This window comes from Phyllostomus discolor, chromosome 2 (assembly GCF_004126475.2).
Source record: "Phyllostomus discolor isolate MPI-MPIP mPhyDis1 chromosome 2, mPhyDis1.pri.v3, whole genome shotgun sequence".
In the NCBI taxonomy this organism is placed as follows: domain Eukaryota; kingdom Metazoa; phylum Chordata; class Mammalia; order Chiroptera; family Phyllostomidae; genus Phyllostomus; species Phyllostomus discolor.
In genome coordinates this window covers 195,256,976-195,282,423 of record NC_040904.2, presented here as the reverse complement: position 1 = coordinate 195,282,423, position 25,448 = coordinate 195,256,976, and the positions used below count along the sequence as shown (strand labels likewise).

Sequence of the window (25,448 nt, the reverse complement as noted above, 5' to 3'; positions counted from 1 at the left end):
CTAATTTATTTTTCTTGTGCTGGCTAGCACCTTTAGTACAATGTGAATGCAAGCAGTGATAGCTGGCATCTTTCTTTTGGTTCTGGCTTTAAAGGAAACACTTCCATTGTTTTCCCAATAACAGTGGTATTTGTTGTAGTTTTTTCAAATAATTTCTATCAAGTTAAGGAAGACCCCTTTTATTCCTAGTTTGCTAAGAGTTTTGATTGAAGTAGATGCCTTTTTTTAAAGATTTTATTTATTTATTTTTAGAGAGGGAAGGGAGGGAGAAAGAGAGAGAGAGAGAGAGAAACATCAATGTGCGGTTGCTGGGGGGCCCATGGCCTGCAACCCAGGCATGTGCCCTGACTGGGAATTGAACCTGCGATGCTTTGGTTCGCAGCCCATGCTCAATCCACTGAGCTACGCCAGCCAGGGCTGAAGTAGATGCTTTTTTAAAATGTATTGTTACTGTGAAATACAACACATAAAGATAGGTGCAACAAGACATAAACATAAACCATGGAATACTGCTCGGACTGGTGTGGCTCAGTGGGTCTGGTATTATCTCATAAACTGAAAGGTCCCCAGTGGAAGGCATGTGAGAGGCAACCACACATTGATGTTTCTCTACCTCTCTTTTTCTCCCCCTTCCCCTCTGTCTAGAAATAAATAAATAAAATCTTTAAAAAACTTTTAATCTATGAACATGGTAATATCTCTCCTTTTATGTTAGGCCTCCAGTGTCTCACAGTAAATTATAATTGGTACATACAGGTCTTACACATATTTTGTTAAATTTATACTTTAGTATTTGATATTTTTCATACTACTACAAGTAGTAACTTATTTTTTTTAATTTATTGATTTGAGAGACAGTGATTTGTTGTTTCATGTATTTATGCATTCATTAGTTGATTCTTATACTCATTTGTGCCCTGACCCAGGAGTCAGAACTGCAACCTTTGCCCTGGCTGGTGTGGCCCAGTGGATTGGGCGCCAGCCCGTGTACTCGAAAGGTCACCAGTTTGATTCTCAGTCAGAACACATGCCTGGGTTGCAGGCTGGCTTGGGGGCATGTGAGGCAACCCATGGATGTTTCTCTCCCTATCCCTTCTCTCTAAAAGTAAACAAAGAAAATCTTTTTAAAAAAGAAAGGAAGAAACTGCAACTTTGGCATATTGGGACAATGCTCTAACAAACTGAACCTGTGTAATCTTAATTAGGGGCATATAGGTGCAATGCCAAGGCTGCAATAAGTAACTTTTAAAATTATTCATCATCTAATTATTTGTTGTTCATATATAGATATATAATTGATTTTGTATGTTTTTTGTCAAGCATCCTTGTTAAAGTCACTCTAATTATTTGTAGATTCTTTTGTCTTTTCTACTTTTGCTATCACATTCTCACACTTTTTGTAGGTGGTGACAGCTTTGTTTCTCTTTTTATGTAATTCTTTAACTTCCCCCCTCCCTTGCCTAACTGCTGTGGCTTGTATCCCCATTACAAGACTGAATAGAATTGGTGATGCCAGGCATTCCTTTATCAGATTAACGAGTTCTCTTTTAGTTTTCTAAAAGATTTTTTAAATCACAAGTGGATGTTGATTTCAGCATGTGCTTTTCCTATATTTATTGATTTGACTGTATGATTCATTCCTTTAATCTATTAATATGATGAATAAAGTGATGTATTTTCTAATATCAATCTCCCCTTAAATTCTTGGCATAAATTCAAGTTAGCCTTGGATTTTGATATTTTTTGCACATTGCTGGCTTCAGTTTGCTAATGTTTTATTGAAGATCTTTGTATCTTAGTTAATAAGTGAGATTGGCCTGTAATTTTCCTTTTTAATATTGCCCTTTTCTGGTTGGGTTATCAAAGTAATTCTGGCCCCATGGAATGAGTTGAGGGGTGTCCTTTCTTTTCCTGTTTTCTGGAAAAGTTCACATAAGATTAAAATTATCTGAAAGTTTGTTGCAACTTGCTTGTATGATGTCATTCTTAATTCTTTCTCTTTCTTTCACACCTCACATCTAATCCATTTGCAAAATTCTGTCCACTCTAGCTTTTTTTTAAAAAAAGATTTTATTTATTTATTTATTTTTAAGATTTTATTTATTTTTTAGAGAGGGAAGTGGGGTGGGGGGACATCAATGTGTGGTTGCTGGGGGCCTTGGCCTGCAACCCAGGCATGTGGCCCGACTGGGAATTGAACCTGTAACACTTTGGTTCGCATCCCCCACTCAATCCATTGTGCTACACCAGCCAGGGCAAGATTTTATTTATTTTTTAGAGAGAGGAGAAGGGAGGGAAAGAAACATTGATCAGTTGCCTCTCATGTGCCCCCTACTGCGGACCAGGCTCACAAACATTCCCAGGCATGTGCCCTGACTGGGAACCGAACCAGAGACCTTTCAGTTCGCAGGCTGGAACTCATTCCACAAAGCCATACCCGCCAAGGTTGTTCACTTTAGCTCTAAATTAAATATAGAACACAACTATTTCTCACCTCCACAATGATCACTTCTGTCTAAGCCACAACCATTTCTTGCCTGGATACAGTAGCCTCCTAATTGGACTTGTTGCTTCTGTTCATGCATCCATCCTGACATTTTAAACACAATCACCAGCTATATGCCTGAGACCAGAGGCCCCCACTGCATTTAGAGTCTAGCGTTGGGCAACAATAAAGTTTTATTGAATCAAAGCAGAAAAAAAGTGCCCGTCAGTCTTTCCTCAACAGCCAATCAGAGAGTAGAATGCTTAAGTCGCTCACAGAAACTTCAGGGGTTGGAAGGCGGGAGCGGGGACGCGTCCCGCCCCAAAACCTTCTAGTAAGAGCGGAAGTACAGCCGGAAGCCAACCATAGAGTTTAGCGGCCGGAGAGACCCTGCGGGGAGGTGGCAGGAGAGACTAGAAACAGCTGCCGGAGGTGACGGAGCGGCGGCCCCGCCTGGGTCTCTGGAAGACGAAGCTTGCAGGTAGCAGCCCTCAGAGTCTAATCCTGGGTACGGCGCACCAGTCTGCGGGAGCCCCGGTCTCTGGGCGGCCTCTTTAAGGGAGGAGGCGGAGCCACGGGGAAGGATCGTGAGGGTGAGGTCACATGGTTGGGGGCACTTGCCGGGCACCAGTGGAAATTTGAAGAAGCGTTGTCGTTGGGGTAGACACCATGTGACACCCCTCCCCCTACTGCATCCTGTGTCTTGGGGTTCACTGGGGTGCACGTGGTGGGGCTTGGGATTAGGCCCAGGGGAGGGGGGAACTGGGCGTGGCAACCAAAGTCTCAGCCAGGCGTCTTTTGGATAACTAGTTCCGAGTTTTAGACCGCTTCATCTCTGATTCCCGATTGCAGTAGTCACTGTGCCTCTGCAGTCAGCCTTAGCCCTTGTGCTTCTCATCCTCCCAGTGTCTAGGGACCTCCACCTTCACATCCTCTTTCCTTGCAGCTCCAGGCATCCTGAGCCCAGGTCCCCCCAGCTCAGTGCAGCCATGAGTGCCGAGGTGAAGGTGACAGGGCAGAACCAAGAGCAATTTCTGCTCCTGGCCAAGTCGGCCAAGGGGGCAGCGCTGGCCACACTCATCCACCAGGTGCTGGAGGCCCCTGGTGTCTACGTGTTTGGGGAACTGCTGGATATGCCTAATGTTAGAGAGGTGGGTTCCTGGCCTGGATAGCCCACAGGGAAGCTTGGGGCTAACGTTTGAATTTGAGAAGGGGTGGGCAGGGCTCATTTTGCAACCCATAACCGTTCAGTTGAACAAGAATAGGATGATGATTAACTGGCACCTGGCAAGAGTAAGTATGCAAGTAAACTTCTTAGTTTCCTGTAGAGGATGGATGATCTGTAAAACTCAGTACTTTTCATTTTTAAGCAAAAGAACAATGTGATTTAGAATAGGAGACCTGATTCCAGCCCATCTCCATCAGTGTAATAATAACTTAATAATCATATCACCTTGATCAGGTCACTTTTATTTTAGGTTTTCAGTTTTCTTTTATGAAAATGGGGCTGACTTTGCTCCTCACCAAGTATTTATTGAGAGACACACTTACATACTTAGCTCTACTTGACCTAAGAAGGATACGAGAGACTGGGTCTGTAATCTTATTGAAAAGAAAGATAATTCTTAGGAAACAATCTTAAGCAGGGTTTGATTGAGGAAGTGCCAGAAAGACTGATCAGTGATAGGAGGAGAGGAGATCTGGGGTGGGGCAGGGGCGCTGGCCTGTATGAGGAAAGCCCCCTGGGTGAGGCAGATCTGAAGCAGAGGCCACAAATTCCAGGGGCTGCCTAGGCCGTGTAGCTGTTGGAGATGAAGGAGACTGAGGCAGGGGTCTGCTTAATTGGGGAATATAGCAGACTGCCTAAAGATAATCAGATTTACAAATATTAAACACACCAAATTTACAAATAAAAAACACATTTGAAATGTCTAGTGTGTGTGTGTGTGTGTTAGATACTGAACACTCTGAAGGTTTCAGCCCTGAATTTAGGGTAGGGATTGGAGGCTTATGGAGGAAGAGGGCATTGTGAGAGGAGGAGGCCTGGAGGTAGAAATGAGGGCTTCCTGGGGGGAGAGCCATCAGAGAGGCAGAGTTCCTTCTAGTGAGCTGTGAGTGTTAATGGAGGGGAAAGATGGGGCCAGAACATGGGGTTCCAAACAAGGTAAGGCTGGGAGGAAGGTGGATAGAGGTCCTTCCAGTCATCTCTTCCCTCATATTCTTGCAGCTGGCCGAGAGTGACTTTGCTTCCACATTCCGCCTGCTCACGGTGTTTGCTTACGGAACATATGCTGACTACTTAGGTAGGCAGAGGGGCTGGAGTTCTGGAGTAGTGAAGGTGGGAGAAGGGTGATTTCTGGAGGGACTCAGAGGAAATTCCTGGGGCATCCTACTTAGATCCTTTAGGTATACAGGGTCAGAGTCAAGACCTGAATTGGCATGGAAAACTTAAAAAACAAAAAAAAAATTGAAAGGGACAGAGGCTAGGCCTTCCCACAAAAGGGAAATCAGGATTTCCTACACTTTTGTCCTTTCTTCCAGCTGAAGCCCGGAATCTTCCCCCACTCACGGAGGCTCAGAAGAATAAGCTTCGGCACCTCTCTGTCGTTACCCTCGCTGCCAAAGTCAAAGTGAGTGACAGCCCCCCCAGCACCCTTTTGTTTGTCCTTTCATAAGGCCCATCTGAAGGGAGTTTGTACTGAGACCGCCTTTGAAACACTGTTGCTTCTTCCCTCTTTCCTCCCAACATCCCTCTGAGATCTGCATCTGGACTCCATTACCTGTAGCCTTTTAGTTTGCTGTTTTGCTTTTATTTTTCAATCAACTTAAGTTCTAAATGAAACATGTTTTATGTTTGGGGTCAAAATAGCAACTAGGATGGCATTCACTGTGTTGTACAAGGTTCACCCTCCTCCTCACTGTAGAAGGTCCAGATGCAAACAGCCTCTGTGCTCGGAGCTGCAAACTAGGCTCTCTTCTGGGGAAGTGCTAGGCTTTGGTTTGCTGGAATAAGAACTATATAACCCAGAAGTATTTCTGCATTGGCCATTAGGTTTGGTTTTTGTTAAACATCCCCCTCCTGTCCTTTGCACTCTCCCAGTCGTTCATAGACTTTCTCATCATTCATTCTGAGTTTATTTAAATCAGGCTGTCTATTCTGACAAACCCCTTTGGAAGGTAAACAGTAACTCCAGACCTCTCCCATACCACGTACTCCTGTTATGTCAGGCTGGTCTTAACCAAGGTCTGTGTGCTTCCCTGAGCTGCGGGCAAAGGCAGATGCCACTTTCTTCCTCTGTGATGTTGGAGCTAAGGGTAGTAGGAGAGCATAAGTCAATTATTTTGTTTACGATTGTCCTTCTCATGCTGTTATTTTTTTAGGCGGCAGTACTTGTATTTATTTCACTTTAGAACCAGCCTTTTAGAGGAAATGATTTAGGAATAGGAGTGGAGGGGAGGCAGATGAGCCTAGGCAGGGAGGAGGAGGGAGGAAGAACCTTGGAAGCCCTTCTCTATGGCAGAACCTCACAAATCCCAGCCCGGCCTCTCGGGCCCCAGTGTATCCCATATGCAGTGTTGCTGGAGGCCCTTGCCCTGCGAAATGTGCGGCAGCTGGAAGACCTTGTCATTGAGGCCGTGTATGCCGACGTGCTTCGTGGCTCCCTGGACCAGCGCAATCAGCGGTTGGAGGTTGACTACAGCATTGGGCGGGACATCCAGCGCCAGGACCTCAGTGCCATCGCCCGAACCCTACAGGAGTGGTGAGACCTGTGTCCTGGCACTGTCCCTCCTCTTCTCGCCCCAAGAAAGGGAGAGATGCTTTGGATGGGCTCACAGGGGTGAGAGACGGGCTACAGAGGTGAAATCCAAGAGGATGAAGGGAATTCAGCTCGTTCCTCCAAAGGCTTCTGAGGGGAGACAGGAGGGCAAGCGAGAGGAGATGGTGTCCTTGGTGTAGTAATTGGGGGAGGGAATGGCAAGGGGTGCTCTTGAGAGGATCCTCACTGGGAAGTTTGTTACCTGTCTTAGGCTGGATTCAACCCCTTGGTCTATAACTGTCCACAGGCCCTGGGCCTCTTCCACTTCTGCTTTTCTCTTTGTGTCCTTGTTTAACTTTAGTTAATTAATACCTTTTTTCCCCTTCTTTAGCACCCCCTATCCCATTTCAGCTTTAGTTCCTACTTCCATCTTGCACAACACTCCTGTCACTGCCTTATACCTCTCCTATCTTAGTGAGTGTCTTTCCAGCTCCTGGGAGTGTTGTTGCAGGTGGTTTTGCAGACTCCCTGGTGAAAGTTCCTAACTCAGACAAGGGTTTGCATATCAGGATCTAGGGTTCTTTCTGAGTCTATTTTTAGTGAGTCTGATTACAGCTCTCTTCTGCTGACACTTCCCTCTCCCAATTCCCGCAGGTGTGTGGGCTGTGAGGTAGTGCTGTCAGGCATTGAGGAGCAGGTGAGCCGTGCCAACCAGCACAAGGAGCAGCAGCTGGGCCTGAAGCAGCAGATTGAGAGTGAGGTGAGCTGGCAGGGGAGCAAGACAGACTCAAGTTCCCCCAGCCTGGGCCAGTTTTCTGGTGCAGAGGGGTTTGGACAGCGGCTGTAGCAGACAGACAAGGTGGACAGGAACCTTCTCTGTTATTTCGAACTCCTTTCATCCCGATAGGTCGCCAACCTTAAGAAAACCATTAAAGTTACCACAGCAGCAGCAGCTGCAGCCACAACTCAGGACCCTGAGCAACACCTGACTGAACTGCGGGAACCAGCTGCTGGCACCAACCAGCGCCAGCCCAGCAAGAAAGCCTCAAAGGGCAAGGGGTGAGCCGATGTGGCAGGAATTACTTGCTTCTGGGGTGCCTGCTTTTCCTTGGGAGACCTGACTGCCTTTAGTCATTTGCCAGGGGGCAGGGAAATGGGGGGAGCCTTCAGGGGTTAGGGGATTCCTTGCAGCTTCTCTTTCTCTCTCCCCCTTGCCAGGCTCCGAGGGAGCGCCAAGATTTGGTCCAAGTCGAACTAAAGGGACTATCATTTTTCCCCCTGGAGATAGGGGGTCCTAGCTGCCTGCCTGACCCTTAGGAGTCCTCAAAGAGCCTTCCTGTGCCCCTGGCCAGCTGATAATCTTAGGTTCATGACCTTTCACCTCTCTTCTCTCCCCTACCCCCAAGCATAGGTCACACCCACCTTCTTTAGGGGGGAGGCAAGTATAAGTCATGTTTTTGTTGGTACTTTTTGTTTTCTGTGACTTTCTTATGTGTCCCATTGTCCCCCTCACCCTTCCTACCGTGCTCTCCCTCCTGTATTTTTAAGAGCCAGCATCTGTCCGTGTTTCTTCTATGTCATTGAATAGGTGGAGCTGCCGTGTCTCCAGTATAACCCATGTGGTCCTTATCTCACCACCCCACCCCTGCATGACTAGTCCCCAATTCCTGCTCCCCACCCCCAGCCCATGTGGGCAGCATCTGCACAGCCATAGGGCTTCCACCTTCGTTCCCACCGAGAGTCCTTGGAGCCAGTCTGCCATTCTAGGAGTCACTGGACACTTTCATCCTAGAAATCGGTCACACTACAGTCCTGTCCTTCCCTCTCACCTCCCCTTGGGTCCTGGGAATGCTGCTGCCTCAGTGACCCCAGAGCCTGAGAAGGGCAGCTGTTTCTTGAGATGTCAAGAGATGGTTCTTTCTTGGCTCTGGCTATCTTGGAAAGCCTGATGGCAATCCTGGAAGGATTTATACTTCCTTTTGTGAGTTTTGTGGGGAAGGGAAGGGGATATAGATTGTATTAAAAAAAGAAGCATATATGCATATATCTATATATAACATAATACAGAAATAAATCTATGAGAAATCTATATACAAACATGCCCTGAACTGGGTATCTTCTGTCTTTTTCTTTAGATTTTTTTTAATCCTCACCTGAGGATATTTTTATTGATGTGAGAGAGAGAGATGAAAACATCAGTATGAGAGAGAAACATTGATCATTTGCCTCCTGTATGTTCCCCGATAGGGGATCCAACACACTCAGCCTTTTGGTATATGGGGTGACATGCCAACCAGCTGAGCCACCTGGCCAGGGCTCATTTGTCCTCGGTATTTGTGGATGGGAAGAAGGTTCATTCCAGTCCACTCTAAAGTGAAGTGCTGGAAAACGAAGAGAACCAGATACTAGCTGCTGAGTCTTGGGCTACGTGACTTTGAACAGATTGCTCAGTAGCTCAGCATTTATTCAGAAACAGCAGGTACTTCGTGAGCACTGGCGTGTGACAGGCCCCGGAGATGCAAAGTGAGAATCACTGCCCCTGCTCCCCAGCAGCCATGTTCAGCCTGCTTCCTTCCACCTTACAGAATTATAAGGGGAAGAATTGACAGGAAACCAGTTTTTGCGTCAACCACACAGAACTCTCATGTCACAGTAAGAAGCAGCAGCTAGGCTCTTGCCCCCCATCCGAGGCAGAGCTTCCCCAGCACTGTGCTGAGAGGATTGGCCTTGGCCTAGTGAACTGCTGAGTACTCCTAGAACTGGGAAGTTGCAGTGTCAGGGACGGTTGGCATCCCCACATGCACATTTGCATGTGAGACAGTTGCCTCCTGAGGGCTCCAGTGTTGACTCAGCTGCTCTCCAGAACTTGTGCTGTTCTCTACTGGAGGAGGTTTGGGACAGACCACTCTTTACGGGTCCTCAGCTGTCAGTCATAGAACTAGAGAGGGGACGGGATCCTGACTCTGATTAAAGTGTCTGGGTAAGCTTATTGTCTTGAGGAGGCAATGGAGACAATGGAACCAGTCCAGTGAGGCCCATTTCAGGAGCTGCCACTCCTGGCTTCTCATTTTAGCTTTTCTCTAGACAAGCAAGTTGAGTTTGTATCTTGATGCTCAGTCTCTACCTCTGAAACCCTTTCTTGCCCCCATACTCTCTGATGCAGCAGTCCCCAAACTTTTTAGCACCAGGGAGTAGTTTCGTGGAAGACAACTTTTCCACAGATGAGGGGATGCAGAGGGGTGTGGCGGGCTTGGGCAGCAGGTGGAGCTCAGGCAGTAATTAGAGCAGTGTCCACTGGATGGGGAGGAGTGAGGCTGGGGACCCCTACTCTAATGTATAGGAATTGCTCATTCCTTGTGCTTTAAATGTATCTGCCCTCCCTTGCCCATGCCAGTTTTTCTCTTGAACTTAGTATCTTGTTTCCCTGCAAACTGGTTCCAGCTAATGGCTCCATAACTTCCTGACCTCTCTAGTTCCATCCTTCACTGGGTGGCTCTAAAGTCTAGTGCGGGCTGGGCTGGTACTGCTTGGCCTAATGCCCAAAGATGGAGGAGGACCACTGACAGCCCCAAGGACGTGCAAATGTAATTTCTTTTTGACTTGCAGAGATGGGCTCTTGACCCAGACATGGAAAAGAGGGAGCCGAGAATTTGTAGGCTGTTTTTGAGCATGAAATTTGGTTCAGGATTTAGGGATTCCATGTATAAACTAAGCCCAGGGTGCCAGGAAAGTCTTCCCAACCAAGAATCTTACCAGTGCTTGAAGCACACTCTCACAGGCTGACCCCTTCCATACAGCAAACTTAGATGGCTGGAGGGCTGGACCACTACAGGAAGAGGAAGAGGAAGATAACTTGCTTTCATGAGAATTCAGAGCTCGTGCACATGAAACATGCCACCAAAAAGATAAGCCGAAGTCTCTGAAGCTAAAAATCTGCCTTTGGACTGCTGCATATCTTTATGCACAAGAACAGGGACAATGTCTATAGTCAATATTTCATGAAATCCTGCTAAAGAGAAAACCCTCCACTTAGGCAAGTATAGGCAGTGTATTAGTTATTTATTGCTGTGTACGAATTACCCTAACACTTAGTGGCTTAAAGAATATGCATTTATTAATTCAGTTTCTGTGTTTTGGGGCTGGGCACAACTGAGCTGAGTTTTCTTTAGGGTCTCTCCCAAGGCTACAGCCAATGTTAAGGCCATATTATTTCAAGGTTCCAATGGGAAAGACTTGTTTCCAAGCACACTCAATGATCCTCAGCAGAATTCACTACATCTTGGACTGAGGACCTCATTTCCAGCTTATTTGGTTAGAGGCCGACCAGGTGGCCCTCTCCTTCAGAGCAAGAGACCACATTGGCAAGGTGAACTAACAATCTCAGTCTTTTGTTACCTAACCACAGAAGAGACATCCTATCACTTATCACTCACTAGGTCCAGCCTAGCAACCATCAGAAGGCAAGGATCATTGGAAGCCACATCAGAAGGTTCCCACCACAGGCGGCGGGGCCACCGGCATTAGATCATAAGGAGCTTTTGAAAATGCGTATTCCTGAGCCTCACTCACCCCCATTCCTTCCAAATTAGAATCTCCAGGATGTGGAGTGGAAATGTGCCTTTGTTGCCCTCATTGGCTCAGCTCTGAGTGGTGCAGTCCCATTTATAAAGCAGACTTGCCTAGGTTAGTGCTGAAAAGTCTTCTACTGCAGGGCCTTGGAAGACAGGTAAGGAGGCCCAGGATCACCGTCTGGGAGAGAAGGGCGAGCAAAGGCAAAACTTGGAGTACAGGATGAGAGAGAGGACTTGCCCTGTCCTTTGAGGTTCTTATGCATATGGTTATATAACTAAGTGTGGTAAGTGCTAAAAGGTAGAGGGTGACCTGAAAGCATGAAACAGGCATCTATACATGTTGCCTGGCATCAGGAAAGCCCCCAGGGAGTCACCTCTAGACTGAAACTAGAAGCACAAGTTGCAGTTACCTGATAAAAGGGAACAAGGATGAGCATTTGGGGTGGGAGGAATAGTGGGGATGAAGGCTGGAGGCAGAAAGTTTTCATCCTGTGACCTCCTGCCTCTCCCCTGATATGAAATGCATAATTTGGAAGATGGGGCAGGGAATACAATACAGTACATTAACTTACTTATTTGTCCATTTAATCAATTGATAAATATGTCTTGACTGAAAATCTGAGACAATACAAACGATAATGTTATACTTCTGGCCATGCGGTTGTGGGTGATTTTTGTGTTTTTGCTTATCTCTATTTTCTAATTTGTGGTGATTGCTATTAATAAAAGCTGTCACCTATAAGTGCTTACTATATAATTGAGCACTATTCTAAGTGCCTTATGTATACAAAGTCACTAATTTACACAACCTTTTGAAATTGACACAATTATTGTCTGCTAACAAAGACAAAAGAGGTACAAAGTTTATGTACAGTAATTTGCCCAGGATCACATAAGATAAATGGAGAAGGCACACCCCACCCCGTCTCCCCCATGCTCCTGGACAGAACACATGGAGCAACTGAGATCTCAGACAAGTAAATGATAGGGAGAAAGAAACCAGAACTTAAAGTTCCACTAAATCAGTAGTGAGTTCACCATTTTTCCTCCTCCGGTATCACCCAGAATGGACTCAAGGCAGCCAAAACCTAGAAACGGACATCAGCTGTGAACTCAAAGAGCTCCTCTTAGAGCCCTCTATTGCTGGTCTGAGGAACAGGAAGGGACTCCTAAGGGTCAAAGTGGGGAAACCCTGTTTTCTTTTCTCCCTTTCTCCCACCTCCAGCCCCAGGCATATACCATGGTGGTGGTAGTTACAGCATGGGAGCAAGAGTGGCTCGGCAGGCACTTAAAATTCTGACCAGACAAGTTGTGCCCCCACGAATGTTAGGCAAATCCCCTCTGTATTTTCCTTTGTTCTCTTGAGGCTTGGCCCAAACACTGGGAAATGCCCAGCAGATTAGAGAAACTAAAGTCCCAACTTTTTGGTCAGGGGCCTCAGAAGGGAAGCTCCAGAGAACTAGAAAGCGTCAGGAAGATCACAGGAGGAAAATCAAAAGGACAGTCCCGGAGAATTGTGTCCACTCCTGGGCTCACCTCTGAGTTGCACAAGCACGGATCTGACCCTGAACAGCTTAACCAAAGCTTTGTGAACTGAGCGACAGGCTGCACCACTGTCCACGTCTGCCTGGCCACTGAGTGGCACACATGCAGGGCTGACCCACATACCTCCACAAACTGAAAATTAAACCGAGAGGGGAACCACAGTGAAGAGAAGGCAGGTTGCTGCCTGAACCCAACTGGTTAATTGCTTGTTAAAACAGGTAACATTCTTGCCCTAACTGGCATGGCTCAGTGGGTTGGGTATTGTCCCACAAAGCAACAGGTTGCTGGTTCAATTCCTGGTCAGTATACATGTCAGGGTTGTGGGCCAGGTCCCCAGTTGGGGGCATGTGAGGGGCAACTGATTGATGTTTCTCTTGCACACTGATGTTTCTTTCACACTTCAATGTTTTTCTCCCTCTGTCTCTCCCTTCCCCTCTCCCTGAAAATAAATAAATAAAATCTTTTTAAAAATTATCTTAGGATTTTAACAAGATCCAGAGTCTCAAAACAATATTGGAAATATTCAGAGTAGCCTGGCGAGGTTTCTCAGTTGGTTAGAGTGTTGTCCTGTTACACCAAGATTGAGGGTTTGATCTCCAATCAGGGCACATACAAGAATCAACCAATAAATGCACAAGTAAGTGGAACAACAAATTGATGTTTCTGTCTCTCTTCTCCCTCTTCTTTTATCCCTCCCTTTCTTGAAAATAAAGTGTTTGGCTTTGTTTTTTTATTGATTAATTTTAGAGAGGGGGGGAGGAAGGGAGAGATAAAGAGAAACATTGATTTGTTGCTGTACTTATTGAAGCATTCATTGGTTGATTCTTCTTTGTGCCCTGACCAGGAGTCGAACCTGCAACCTTAGAGTATTGGGACAGTGCTCTAACAAACTGGGCTACATAGCCAGAGCCTTCTAAAATCAATTTTAAAACATCTGGGATATAATCTAAAATTACTCAGTATACAAAGAAATCTCCAGGGAAAAGACAACCAACCCTAAGATGACAGAAGTGTTAGAATTAAAAGAAAAGTCTTCACAGCAGTATAAACATGCTGGGAGAAGAAACAAATAGAAAGATAGAAAGTTTCAGCAAAGAAATGGAAGATGTTACCCTGGCTGGGTAGCTCAGTTGGCTAGAGCATCACCCTGATAAGCCAAGGTTGCAGGTTTGATCCCCAGTCAGGGCACATATAAGAATCAACCAATGAATGCATAAATAGATGGAACAACGAACTGATGTTTCCTTCCCTTCCTCTCTCTACAAGCAATAAAGAAAAAAAATTTTTTTAATAGAAGATATAATGAACCAGTGGAAAGTTTAGAACTAAAAAACAGGCCCTAACTGGTGTAGCTCAGTGGATTGAGCACTGGCCTGAGAACCAAAGGGTCACCAGTTCGATTTCCAGTCAGGGCACATGCTGGAGTTGTGGGCCAGGTCAGATCCCCAGTGGGGGGTGGACGAGAGGCAACCACACATTGATGTTTCTCTCCCTCTTTTCCTCCCTTCCTCTCTGCCTAAATTAAATAAATAAAATCTTTTTTTAAACAAACCTGAAAAATAGGAGTAACCAAAATAAAATATTCACTGGAGAGGTTTATTAGCAGAAAGGAGATGACAGAAAAAGGGTGAATTTGAAGATTGATCAATATAAATTATGCCATCAACCAACAGAATCTAATAGAAATTTATAGAACACTCCCACAACACAGAAGAATACACTTTTTATTTTCAAGTGCACATGGAACATTTATCAATACAGACTATGTCCTGGGTCATAGACTTCAACAAAGGTAAAAGAATTGAAATTATAAAAATCATGTTTTCTGACCATAATGGAATCATATAGCTAGAAATCAATAACAGAAAGCTAACAATGAAATCTTCAGACACTTGGAAACTAAACACTTCTAAATAACCCATGTATCAAAGAGAAATGGGAAAATATTGTGAACTTACCAAAAAGAAAAATATATCAAAATACATCAGATTCAGCTAAAGCAGCAACAGAGGAAAAATTATAGCATCACATGCTTATATTAGAGAAGAAAGACCTAAAGTCAACAATCTACGCTTGTACCTTGTGAAGATACATGAAGAAGAGCAAAAGTAAACACAAAACAAGCAAAAGAAAAACAATAGCAAAAATTAAGGAAGTTGAGAATAGAAAAATAGAAAGCCAATGAAACCAAAAGTTGATCCTTTGAAATGATCAATACAAATAACCCTCTAGTCATGCTGATAGAAGAGAGAAGACAAAAATTACCAGCATTAGGAATAAAAGAGAGGATACCACTCCACACTCCACAGATATTATAAAGTTAGTAAGGGAATACGAGCAAACATAAATTCAATGACTTAGATGAGATGGACCAACTCCTTGAAAGCCCCAAGCTACCAAACTCACCCAAGAAGAGAGAGAGAGATAAATATAAAATGTACAACTATAAAACTTTCAGAAGATAACATAGGAGAAGATCTTAGTTTCCTAGAATTGGCAAAACGTTCTTAGGAATGACACCAAAAATATGATTTATAAAGGAAACAGTGGTAAGTTAGACCTCATCAAAATTCAGTACTTTTGCTTTGAAAAAAACATCAAGAGGAGGAAAAGACAAGCTACAGAATGGGAAAACATATCTGCAATTCCCTATGTGACAAAGAACCCTCCAAACTCAACAGTAAGAAAATAACCCAATTTTGAAAAATGGTTGAAAGACTTAAACACTTAGTCAATGAGGCTGTAATGATGGCAAATAAGCACATGAAAAGATGCCCAACATCATTAGTCATGAGGGAAACACAAATTAAAATCATGATGAGCTAGCTATTAAAATAAATATAATACCTACACACCCAACAGAATGGGTGAAATATATATATTTCAAATAATAAAATAAAAACAATACCATCTGTTGGCAAGGGTGCTAAGCAAGTGGAACTCTCCTGCATTGCTGGTGGGAATGCAAAAGGGTGCAGCCACTCTGGAAAATAGTTTTTGTTTTTCATTTTCTTATAAAATATACACTTACCATATGACCTAGCAATCCCACTCCATTTCATTCTAAAGAAAAAACCTATTTACACAAAAACGTGTACAGGAATGTTTATTGCAGTTGTGCTCATAATTGCCAAAAACTGGAGAATAGTCCTTGACAGGTGAATGGATAAATGGACAAACAGTAGAATACTACTCAGCACTAAAAAGGCTTGAACTCTAGTGCCCTGGCTGGAGTGGCTCAGGTGGGCATTGTCACACAGACCAAAAGGTCACTGGTTCGATTCCAGTCGGGGCACATGTCTGTCTTGAGGGTTCAGTCCCCAGTCGGGGCACGTGCAGGAGGCAATGGATCAATGTTTCTCTTCCTCTCTTTCTCCCTCCCTTCCCCTCGTTCTAGAATCAGTTAAAGAAAAAAATATTTTAAAGAGAAATGGACTATTAATACATGCCACAACATAAGTGAATCTCAAAGGCTAAATAAAGCTGAGTGAAAAAGCCACTCTCAAAAGGTTATATACTCTACGATTTCACTACATGGCATTATGGAAAGGCAAAACTATAGCAATGGAGAACAAATCAGTGGTTGCCAAGGGCCAGGATTGAAGGAAGGGTGTGGCCACTACAAAGCAGAAACAGGAAAGGGTCTGGGGTGGAGTGGCTTTGATCCTCCTAGTGTGTTTACACAAACCTATATATATTAACTTCATAGAAGCTGCACACCTAGCAATTTTATTGCATATTAAAATAAATAAGCTCTGGCTCGTGTGGCTCAGGATTGAACACCAGCCCATAAACCAAAGGGTCACTGGCTCGATTCCTAGTCAGGGCACATGCCTGGGTTGTGGGCCAGATCCCCAGTAGGGGGAGTGGAAGAGGCAACCCCACATCGATGTTTCTCTTTGTCCCTCCCTTCCCTTCTCTCTAAAAATAAAATAAATAAAATCTTTTAAAAAGTAAAATAAGATTTTTCAAAAACCAGACACACTGGACTACTGGCAGTCTGTCGTTTTAAACACTGTGCTGTTACTTGGGTATATTTTCATATAAATTTAAAACATTTTAAATCACCGAGAAACTTTTTATTTAAAGGACCCCCATTAGTATCGTTTGTGTTCATCTGGGTTTTGAGTTCAGGCTCTTGCAGTGCTAGCAGGTAGCTGTATGATGTTCAACAAAGCACCCCTGTCTCCCCTGCAGTAACACAGGAGCCAGGGTTTGGATGACATCTGTAATTGTCGCTAAGCTGCCTTGGAACCCTCTCCAGCCTCAAGATTCTGCTTTAGTATGTCTAGGGTGGCGATTCCCATCTGCTGCCACATTTGGGAACATCCAGAGGTGATCTCTAAGGTTTCTTTCAACTCTAAAATTATATTATATACTTGATTTACTTAAATCAAGGGCTATCTTATCTGTATTGGGAATCTGTTTCTGTCCTTCCCTGCCACACTGGGAACCTCCCCCCACCCTCCAACTGCTGCCAAATCCAGGACATCTTGAAGTTCACCAGCAGTTTTCTAAGAACCTGGCTTTGTTTACTTTCATCAAACCATTTCCCACTTCAGTGTCACCTGACCTTTCCCAAGGTATTTCTGCTCCCTCTCCTAGAGATCCAGTCTCACCGCTCCAGCCCGCCCCATGACCTTTCTCTCCCACCCTCCAGCATCACGTGTCCACATGTCCTAGCCTCAGAACCCTCGGGCATTTGGCTGACCTCCTCGGCTGGAGAACACTAACATCGTTGGGACACTTGTCTAGAACCTGCAAGTTCTCCAATGGGAGGCGACAGAGCAGATGAAGAGCTTGAAAGGAATGCTGGGGCAGCACCCTCTTCCTGTCCCAAAGATAAGGTCTTCCAGGAATAAGAATCATAAAAGGCAGAGAAAAGGCAAGGAATTCTGAATGCTCACTCGGTTCCTCTCATCTCAGAGACAGTCCAGAAGGCGGACGGGCCTGAGTGAGGTGCGGGCAGAGCACTACCTACTTCTCCTTGTCCCCTGAGATACCATTTAAGGTCACTGAGGCTGGGAAGGCTCAGAGCTGTCAGCACGCTCCACAGTGGGCTTCAGGCTCCCCCTCCCTGGCAGCTCTGCCATCTTCCTGCACCCCAGCCCCTTTAGGTGTTCTTCCCTCCAGCCCCGTCAGCTCTGCGCCCACCCCAACCCCCAGTTTCTCCACGTGGGTGGAGGCTAGTTGGGAGCCCCCTTGGGGAACCGGGTATAGTCTTTTTTCCCAGTGCCCCCAGTCTCCTTGGTTATTTCTCTTACCTGTCAGCACCTCCTATGCCTAACTGTCCCTGTCTTCATCTCTCCTGTAATGTAGCCTCCCCTGACTCCCACCTCTCCTATCTGAAGACCCCAGTGATGTATAAGGATGTATAAGGAATGGAGAAGGAAAGTTTTTTTTCTTTATCCCCAGCCCAACTGGAATGGCCTGAGAAGGAATCCTTGACGCTTGGTACTCCTTCAGCCCCATTCCCAGGACTGGATGTGTAGGGCACGATGAGTATGCGGAGTTAAATGCACTGGAATATGTGGGCTAGGAGACCAGACTGCTGGGTTCTTACAGTCAGAGGGGATCAGCCCTTGGTTCCCTGTTTATGTAACTTGGGCATTGGGTAGAGGAAGAGGGCACTGGGTAAAAGGTGTTATTAGGACCTGATGCCCTTTGTTACTGCAGGAGGGAAAAATATCCCAAACTGCAAGTAGGGCTGGGTCAGAAAGGCCCACAGCATTTGTTTCTACCTGTGAAGGCTGAGTCTGTGAAGTTGGTCTGTGAAGCTGAGGAACGAAAGGGTGAAAGATGATAGTTGGTAGTTAGGAGAATGGGAGGCTGGAGGCTGAGTCAGGGCTAGTAAGACGATTTCCAGGCTGTGCCTGGAAGTATCGTAGGAGTCCTGCGGATGGAACCACAGATGAGGACCACAGGGAGCACTGAAGGAGCAAGACCGGGACCAAGTAACTGGGGAGAAACCAGTCATTTATATGCCATGCACTGTGTCAAATGCTTTCTCTGGACAAACTCACTTAATTCTCATAATTCTGAGCTATGAATCCGTATCACCACTGCCACCAGTGCCTAGAAAGTCCCATTTCACAAAGCAGGACCCTGACTTTGCGAGATTAAGAATCTTCCCCAGAGTCATAGATAAGTGGTGGAGCCAAGTCTTGCTCAGGCCAGTCTGTATTCATCATTTCACATTGTGTAATTTGTAGTCTTCCACTAAGCATCAGCCTCTTCTAGCCTGTACTTTTCTGGGGTGAGGGGAGTAACCTAAGTGAATCTGACCATGCCCTCTGGACACCTGTCCGACAGAGGGCTAAGGGAGTGGCTGAGGTACATGACACTGGGCCCAGTTGGAGAGCTGACCAGAAATAAAATGTCAGCATTCCTCCAGAAAGTTCCTTTCCTGTCTCTGCTTCCTGACCCTCTGCCCACAATGGCAGACAGGTCAGAAGTGACAGGAGATTGGTTCTTGAGCACCTCACTGGGTGGCCACTGCCACAAACTTCCCACGACATATCATGGCTGAGAACGACAGTGACAGACCTAGGAGCAAGTGCCAAGTTGAAGGGTGGTCCTCACCCGAGAGCAGGGAGCAGGGCTGAAAATTAGTTCATGTGTCCAAAAGCCAGAACCCGGATGAGAGAGCTTGTGAAGCACTGGAGTGACTCACCGACATGGAAGTAAGGGCAACCGTTGCCCTGCTGCGGCCCCCACTCAGAACTACACCCACCCATTTTGGTTCGTGGGCCCTGGAACCAAAATCCGGGTCGAGAGGCTGGGCACTAACTGTAGCCTAAGATTTTATAGCTAAAAGGGACCTGCATGGCTGAAGTCCAGGGAAGTGAATGACCTTCCCAAGACCGGATGGCTAGGCTGGTGGCAGAGCGGAGCTGACAACCCAGCCCATGGGCTCCTCGTACAACTCCAGTGCTTTCACGTGCTGCTTCAGGAGACTGCTGCAGGCTACTTCCACAGCTACAGGAAGTAAATGTCCATCTGGACACAGCACAGATTACACTTGAAGCTGAGGGCTGTGGACACTTTTGAGTTCCATCATCCATAACTCGACACCCAAGTGGAGATAGATTAACTGTACCTGTTTAACTTCTGGGATTCTTGGATTATTTTAGCCACTGGGATGGTTCCCTAGACCCTGATCATGTATCCTCACCGGCCCTACCTAACGAGATTTAACACCTGCCTAGGGCGACAGTCAGTGCCTGGCTGATGAGCTCAACTTCCCCTCTGCTCCTGGAGCAACTGGGCAAATCCTCTTGAATCTATTTATCCCTCAAAACCTCCCTTTGCTGAGAGGACCCAGAACCTTGAAATTCAAGGTGGTAGTTGTTAGATTTTATGCTTTTATCAGCAGAAAAGAACTAAAGTTTAGGGGGGAGGGGTTGTTGTTGTTGGGTAGAGGAAACCATCAACAGACTCACCAGGCAAGCATTTGTCATCATTAATAAGTTCCTAAGATGACCCACTTGGCTGAGCCTGGTCAAGCAAGAGTAACCGTCTTGAGAAATTTGAGCACTTCATGCCCTTTCTGTAGTGCTCAGGTTCCAGGTTCGTTTTCCCGTCTGGTCTCCTTCCCTGGGCTCAAATTCTCAACAACTGGCGGTGGAGGGTTTGAAGAATGTTTGGTGGAGCGTTGCTGACCCAAGCTCCTCCCCCTTGGAGGCCTGTGTAAGGTTCTCTGGGCTCCTTCCTGCTCCGCACCACAAGTGTCCCTTCCCACAGTGCACAGGAGAGGCGATGCCCGAGGGACAAGGGGTAGCAAATTCCTCAGGCACTGATGAGACAGATATGCCCTACGTTCCTCCTGACAAATGAAGTGACAGCAAAAGCAAGGGAGAGAGTCATTAAGGCGGCTGCTTACATTTCATCCTCCTAGACCAGCCCCACTGAGTTCCACCGCTCCTTCTCAGTGCTGACAGTCCCAGTGCCATTACCTCTGAGGCACTGGGCTTGAACTTGAGCTAGGAAGGCCACACATAAAGATAGAGGGAAAGTAAGAACGTGACTAGGAGACAGGAGGGTTGAAATTGAATAGAGCAAAGATGAGAAGTAAAGCAGAGTGCCACTTGTTTTTTTTTCCCATTCTCCTTTATTCCATAAACACCTAGTTACAAGTTGCACAAATCAAAAAATAAAGGCAGAGAAGGATATAGGGTGATGTGTAGGGGGTGGGGAGGGAGAGAGGGTCTAGAGCCAGTCCTCTCCACACACAGCCCTGGGATGAGGGCTATGGCCCCTGCAGAACAGGGGATCTGAGGAGGAGGCGGGCAAAGATCCTAAGAAGCTGAGGGAGGGAGGAGGCCCCTGAAGCCAGAGCTCCCCCGGAAGCCTTCAACGTATGGCAGGGGTAGAATGGGAAATGTGAGGAAGTTCAAGGACGGAGCAGCAAAATGAAAAATCAAGTTAGTGGATACAGGAGAGGTGGAGTCATCGTGGTAAGGGGGTTAAAGAAGGAAAATGTAGGTAAAGGGGGCAGTGAAAGGCTCCCCCTAGGGCCCCCGGGGAGAGATGGGGGCCAGCTTGCCTGTTAATTTAATATTAAAGTGGGAGTGGGGGTTGGAGAGGAAAAGGTTCTATCGGGGGATGATTTCTGAGCCTCTCAGCCTGTACCTAGAGGGGAGAGAGATGAGCACAAGTTAAAGGAAGACAAGTGATAAAAGCCGAAGCTGGGGTTTATTCCCGATGCCAGAGAGAGCATTCTTCTCCCTTTCCCTACCACCTAAAGCTTCCAGCCAAGGCAGGGTTTGCTAGGCACCTGGGCCGTCTCTGCCTCCTGGCAGAGTGAGGAGCACAGGCACACTCCCTAACCCCCTCCTGTGCTTGACATCTAACAATTCCTCTCCCTCAGATACTTACAAGAGAGGCTGAGGGCCCAGGGCCCTCACCAGTCATAGCGGCGGGACTGTCGGGAGGGGGAGTCCTCAGGTCCCTGTATGGCCAGACGGGGAGGCCCTTCAGCCCTTCGGCCCCCACCCCCTGAAGCCTCATGCCGTCGAAATTCCAGAGGGCGCTGCTGCCGGAAGCGGGACGTCTCCCTCCGCCACTCATCATCAAATGCTGCGGCCTCACCTGCACAGGACACAGGGAGCAGACATGACACCAGCTACCGACAGCCTGGCTTCTGGAGGAAGACCTAAGAGTGAGCCACAGACATTTAAGCCCGAAAAACTGCCACGGAGGCTGGAAGCAGGTGTGTCGGGATGTGCGGGGGAGGGCAACTTTATTTAGCAATTTTTGGTTCAGTGCGGTTCCTGGAAGCCACTAGCAGGCTCAAGGCATGACTACTGCAGAAGGAAATCAGGAATGGGATGATTATTTAGTTAGGGAGCAGAGTCCCAAGCACAAAGTATTTAATAAATATTTGTTGTTTTTTAAAAAACAGGGAGAAAAAAAAAGGATCCAGGTGGAAAGGGTAGATTACTACCAGTATCTTACTTAGGCGACAAAGTTTACCCTTCCCTGGTGACCTAGCTCAGCTCCTACACCAACAAGGCGCCAACTGAGGTAAGAGTATGGGGCTCACTATGCTTTGCCTTCCAAAATATCTATGGAGGTAGGGAGAAAAACTTGGTATCTCCTAGCTCACGGGAACTTGGCTAGGGATTACTGGACAAGAAGCTGGGAAGGCAAAGAGCAGGCAGCGAGGCTCACTCTCATCCAGGTTGATGTAGTCCTGCCGCTCCTCTTGGTCCCCTGTGCGGTGGTTTCGGGAGCGCTGGAGGATGTGAGCCCGGTCTCGGATGTGATGCCCAATGGACATCTGCTCTAGTCCGCTGTCCGAGTCCCGCACGGTCCTCCGGGTCTCCCGGATCTGGGACGAGGCAGAACATAGCACCCTCCGCTGCCCATTCCAAAGCCCAGGCCACAGCGACCCAGAACAGACAAAACCACCCATGACCCAATCTTGACAATAGAAGGCAGGGTTTCTATGACTGCCCTTCAAACCCTGCCTTCTCTGACAGAAGAGAAGCTCTCCAACTCACCCCGCCTGGTGCCGAGCGCATCTCGGACGTCTCCTGGTAGACCTTGGGGGCACCATCACCCGTATTGGAGTAGGAGATGACGGTGGAGGATGAGAAAGTCTGGCAGTTGCCTCCAGCAGTCATGTGCTCCTGAGAAGGAAAGGGTGCAGTGGGACTGAAGGGGGGGGGGGGGGCTGTCCTCTGGAGATAGGATCCCACACTTCAGAGGCCTGTTCGTGCTCAGATCTTCCTCACAAAACGTGAAAACGGAAGAAATGTTAGGACTCATCATCACCCCCAAATTCCTCTGAGTCCAACAACGAACAAGAAGGGCCTTCAGAGACCAAGCCTCACTGCATACTTAATAAGAGCGCTGCTGCTGCTGCTTCGCTCTCAGGCATGAGAACAGACACCGGAACCAGTGCTCTCCAGGTTCAATTTCTTTACCCAGCCTGACCCCTTCTCTAGCACACTCTTCCCCACTCCTGCTTCTGAGGACTCAAGGTGGTGCCAGCAGTCACTGAGAACAGGGCCAGGATGGGGGATGGGGCAAGAGTCTCACCATGTTCCCGATCATGTCGTTCATCATCCCAAACATGTCCATGAAGCCACCCGACTGCGGCAGAGAGAAGGCGGAATAAGTGCTCAGAGATGACCCCCTAGCTGTGTGGCTACATAGTCCCTTTCTCTTCTCCCTTCCCACCCAACACCTGCTTTTTCTCACTGTCCGTGAACACGTTTCTCTTCATGTTTCTCTTCCTGTGTACGGCCACCTGCCCTCCTCCTCAGTCTCCAAGGCTGCCTTGATCCATTTTCCTCCTCCTGACTGCCCTATTTCCTCCCACCTTCAGGAAGCATGCCAAAGTTAATGGATTGTAACCTGTAAAGTGGTGGGCATGAACTCGTAAACAAATCTAAAAACCATGTGTAAGTGCCCCTTCAACTGCAACTCTCTGCTCAAAAGAATCAACTCTGGTAGACAGTTACACTGCCCCAATGTGCAGGGCTCCTGAAAGGACAGGAACCAATATCAGCATCTTTATCTTATAGGATTCATAGCACACAGCAGGCCCAGCGCTGTGGGAACACTATAAAAAGATTCTAGGGTTGCCCACGAGGCTACTCCAGAGGGGCACGTTTGGAAGGAATATCTAAGTGTACCTGAGATGGACGGACACAAGAAGATGAGAACTCACCATTCCCAACATCCCAAAGGGGGAGACAGCCCCAGTCTGCAGGAACACAGAAGGGACACACATCAGAGACCACATTCTATGTCACTGCAATCCCAAACCAAGTCTATGGCCTCAGCCCTTTTTCCATCCTCCTCACAAAATGGGATCACTGAGCCCTTCTTCCAGACCCCTTCCCCCCGACTCCTGGATGATCCTACTTGCTAAAGGCTATAGTGCAAAGAAAATCAAATGCTTTACTAACCACCCTCCAACCTTTCTTTGGTCTCATGAACACACAGCACCATTACCTGCATCCTGCGGCTGGCAGGCCTGGTCCCTGGCATGTTGCCATCTGTAATGCTGAGGAAGGGGCTATATCCAAAGCCACCCGACAACATTCGGCTCATATGCTGACGGTGAATAGCAAAGGGGTCCCTGTGGAGTGAGTAGAGAGGACAGATGGCAGAAGGGCCAAACAGTCACCACCCTCTGCTCCCAAAAGAAAACAGTCCTAGGGAAACAGTGGCACAGACGCCTACTTCTCCTCTAAGTCAGAGCTGGAGCTGAGTATCCAGCCAGTTCCCATCAGTACCCACAGAGGGAACCCAGATGTCTGTTGGAATTACTCAGAGACCTAAAGTGGAGTGGGACGAGTGCTCTAGGGCATGAGGGGGAGGGCATACTCACATCATGAACATGGGATCCTCAGGCTCTGCGTCCCTCATGAATCGGAACATCCTGATTTTAGCTCCAGGGGGCTCCACACTGTAAAGATCTGATACTTGGAGGCAGCCAAGCATTGCACACCGGCTCAATATCGGGACTCCTACAGCACTGTCCCTTTCAAATATTGTAGCTGACCCCTCCCCCAGCTCAAACGCCAGTGAGACCCTTCTCCAGGTGTTCACCACCACCCTCTAGGAAGATAACAGCTCTTCACACCTCTCTCGCAAGGAGGGCCACGGAACATTTTCCAAGCCTCTCAATTTTCTGCCTCCCCCACTCACTGCCATCCTCTTCCCAAAGCTCTGGCCAGAAGCAACCCCCTCCCCCGACGCCACAGTTCCGGCTGTGAATCCTAAATGCTGGCCCTACACTCCCTAATGACCCAAGCCATCCCGCCCCCTCCTTACACCCAGCCGCTGCCAGGCCTCCTCTGGCGGGCCTCGTTGTCCCCACCGCGACCGTCGGCGGCTCCCCTGGCCCCGGCCTCTCCTCCCTGTAAGTGGGAGAGGCGGGCCTGACTCCATCCCCTCCCTTCATCCCAGGCTCGCAGCCCCTGCACCCCGCTCCGATAGAGCCTCACCGGTCCCCGATTCGGGCTCAGCGGCCCATCCGGCCGGTCTCGCCTCTCGATGCGCTGCAGAATCAGGGCTTGCGGCCCCGGACGCAGGATTGGTCCGGGCTTGGGCTCCTCGCTCTCCCGCGCCGGCACCTCCCACAGCTGCCACCTCCGTTCCCCCCTCGGCCCACGGAGCCCGACCCGAGGCCAGGCCCGGACGGAAATGACGTCACGATGGGGACGCCCACCCCGGGGCCGGCCCGGGGAGCTCCGCCCGCTGGCGGGTGTGGAGAGGAGGCAGGGATCGGCTCTTGGGGTGTCGGACGCTGAGGGCAGGGTGCAGGGGTTCTCTGGGGATATGGAGTGGGGGGGTCTGATTGGTAATCTGGATTTGAATTCTGAGGACCAGAAAAGGGTCCCGGTAATGGTTTGGGGTGGGGGGAAGCACAGGAGTCCACTCCTCGCGAGGGACGGGGCTGAGGCGGGGCAGCACATTCACTCCGGAAGGAAGAGGACAGGGGTAGATTCCCATGGGGGAGGGGCAGGCTCCCAGGGGAGGACTAGATGAGGCGGATCCCTGGGGAACCTGGAGCAGATTTTCTACCGGAGAAGCGTTCAGCCCTAGAGGGATGAAGGGCGGCAATTCTGC

At 47.7% G+C, this 25,448-nt stretch overlaps 2 protein-coding genes and 1 long non-coding RNA gene across 9 annotated transcripts; 2 read left to right on the top strand and 1 right to left on the bottom strand.

Moving 5' to 3' along the window:
• Positions 1-2,833: 2,833 nt before the first annotated feature.
• COPS7A (COP9 signalosome subunit 7A) lies at positions 2,834-8,271 on the top strand. 5 transcript variants are annotated; one of them, XM_036017361.1, is made up of 8 exons: positions 2,834-2,966; positions 3,432-3,636; positions 4,713-4,788; positions 5,027-5,115; positions 6,044-6,246; positions 6,898-7,003; positions 7,151-7,302; positions 7,435-8,271. In XM_036017361.1, the coding sequence occupies exons 2-8, from the start codon at positions 3,475-3,477 to the stop codon at positions 7,499-7,501; spliced, it is 855 nt and encodes a 284-aa protein (XP_035873254.1). In that variant the 5' UTR covers positions 2,834-2,966; positions 3,432-3,474; the 3' UTR covers positions 7,502-8,271. The 5 variants fall into 5 exon arrangements, with proteins under 5 accessions (XP_035873254.1, XP_028387595.1, XP_028387596.1 ...); XM_028531794.2 differs by having other exon boundaries at positions 2,835-2,966; positions 7,462-8,271; XM_028531795.2 differs by having other exon boundaries at positions 2,846-2,993; positions 7,462-8,271.
• Positions 8,272-20,440: 12,169 nt separating this feature from the next.
• On the bottom strand, positions 20,441-25,028 carry MLF2 (myeloid leukemia factor 2). Of its 3 annotated transcripts, XM_028532214.2 has the most exons (10): positions 24,824-25,028; positions 24,651-24,736; positions 24,205-24,282; positions 23,826-23,952; positions 23,539-23,574; positions 22,905-22,958; positions 22,364-22,492; positions 22,032-22,191; positions 21,237-21,449; positions 20,441-20,990 (listed from the first exon to the last, which is right to left on the bottom strand). In XM_028532214.2, the coding sequence occupies exons 3-9, from the start codon at positions 24,252-24,254 to the stop codon at positions 21,262-21,264; spliced, it is 744 nt and encodes a 247-aa protein (XP_028388015.1). In that variant the 5' UTR covers positions 24,255-24,282; positions 24,651-24,736; positions 24,824-25,028; the 3' UTR covers positions 20,441-20,990; positions 21,237-21,261. The 3 variants fall into 3 exon arrangements, with proteins under 3 accessions (XP_028388015.1, XP_028388012.1, XP_028388016.1); XM_028532211.2 differs by lacking the exon at positions 24,651-24,736 and having other exon boundaries at positions 20,466-20,990; positions 24,824-25,024; XM_028532215.2 differs by lacking the exon at positions 24,651-24,736 and having other exon boundaries at positions 20,466-20,990; positions 24,205-24,298; positions 24,824-24,991.
• Positions 21,800-22,444, top strand: LOC118498676. The gene is made up of 2 exons (XR_004901147.1): positions 21,800-21,884; positions 22,343-22,444. It is a non-coding gene; the product is annotated as an uncharacterized LOC118498676 (long non-coding RNA).
• Positions 25,029-25,448: the final 420 nt, after the last annotated feature.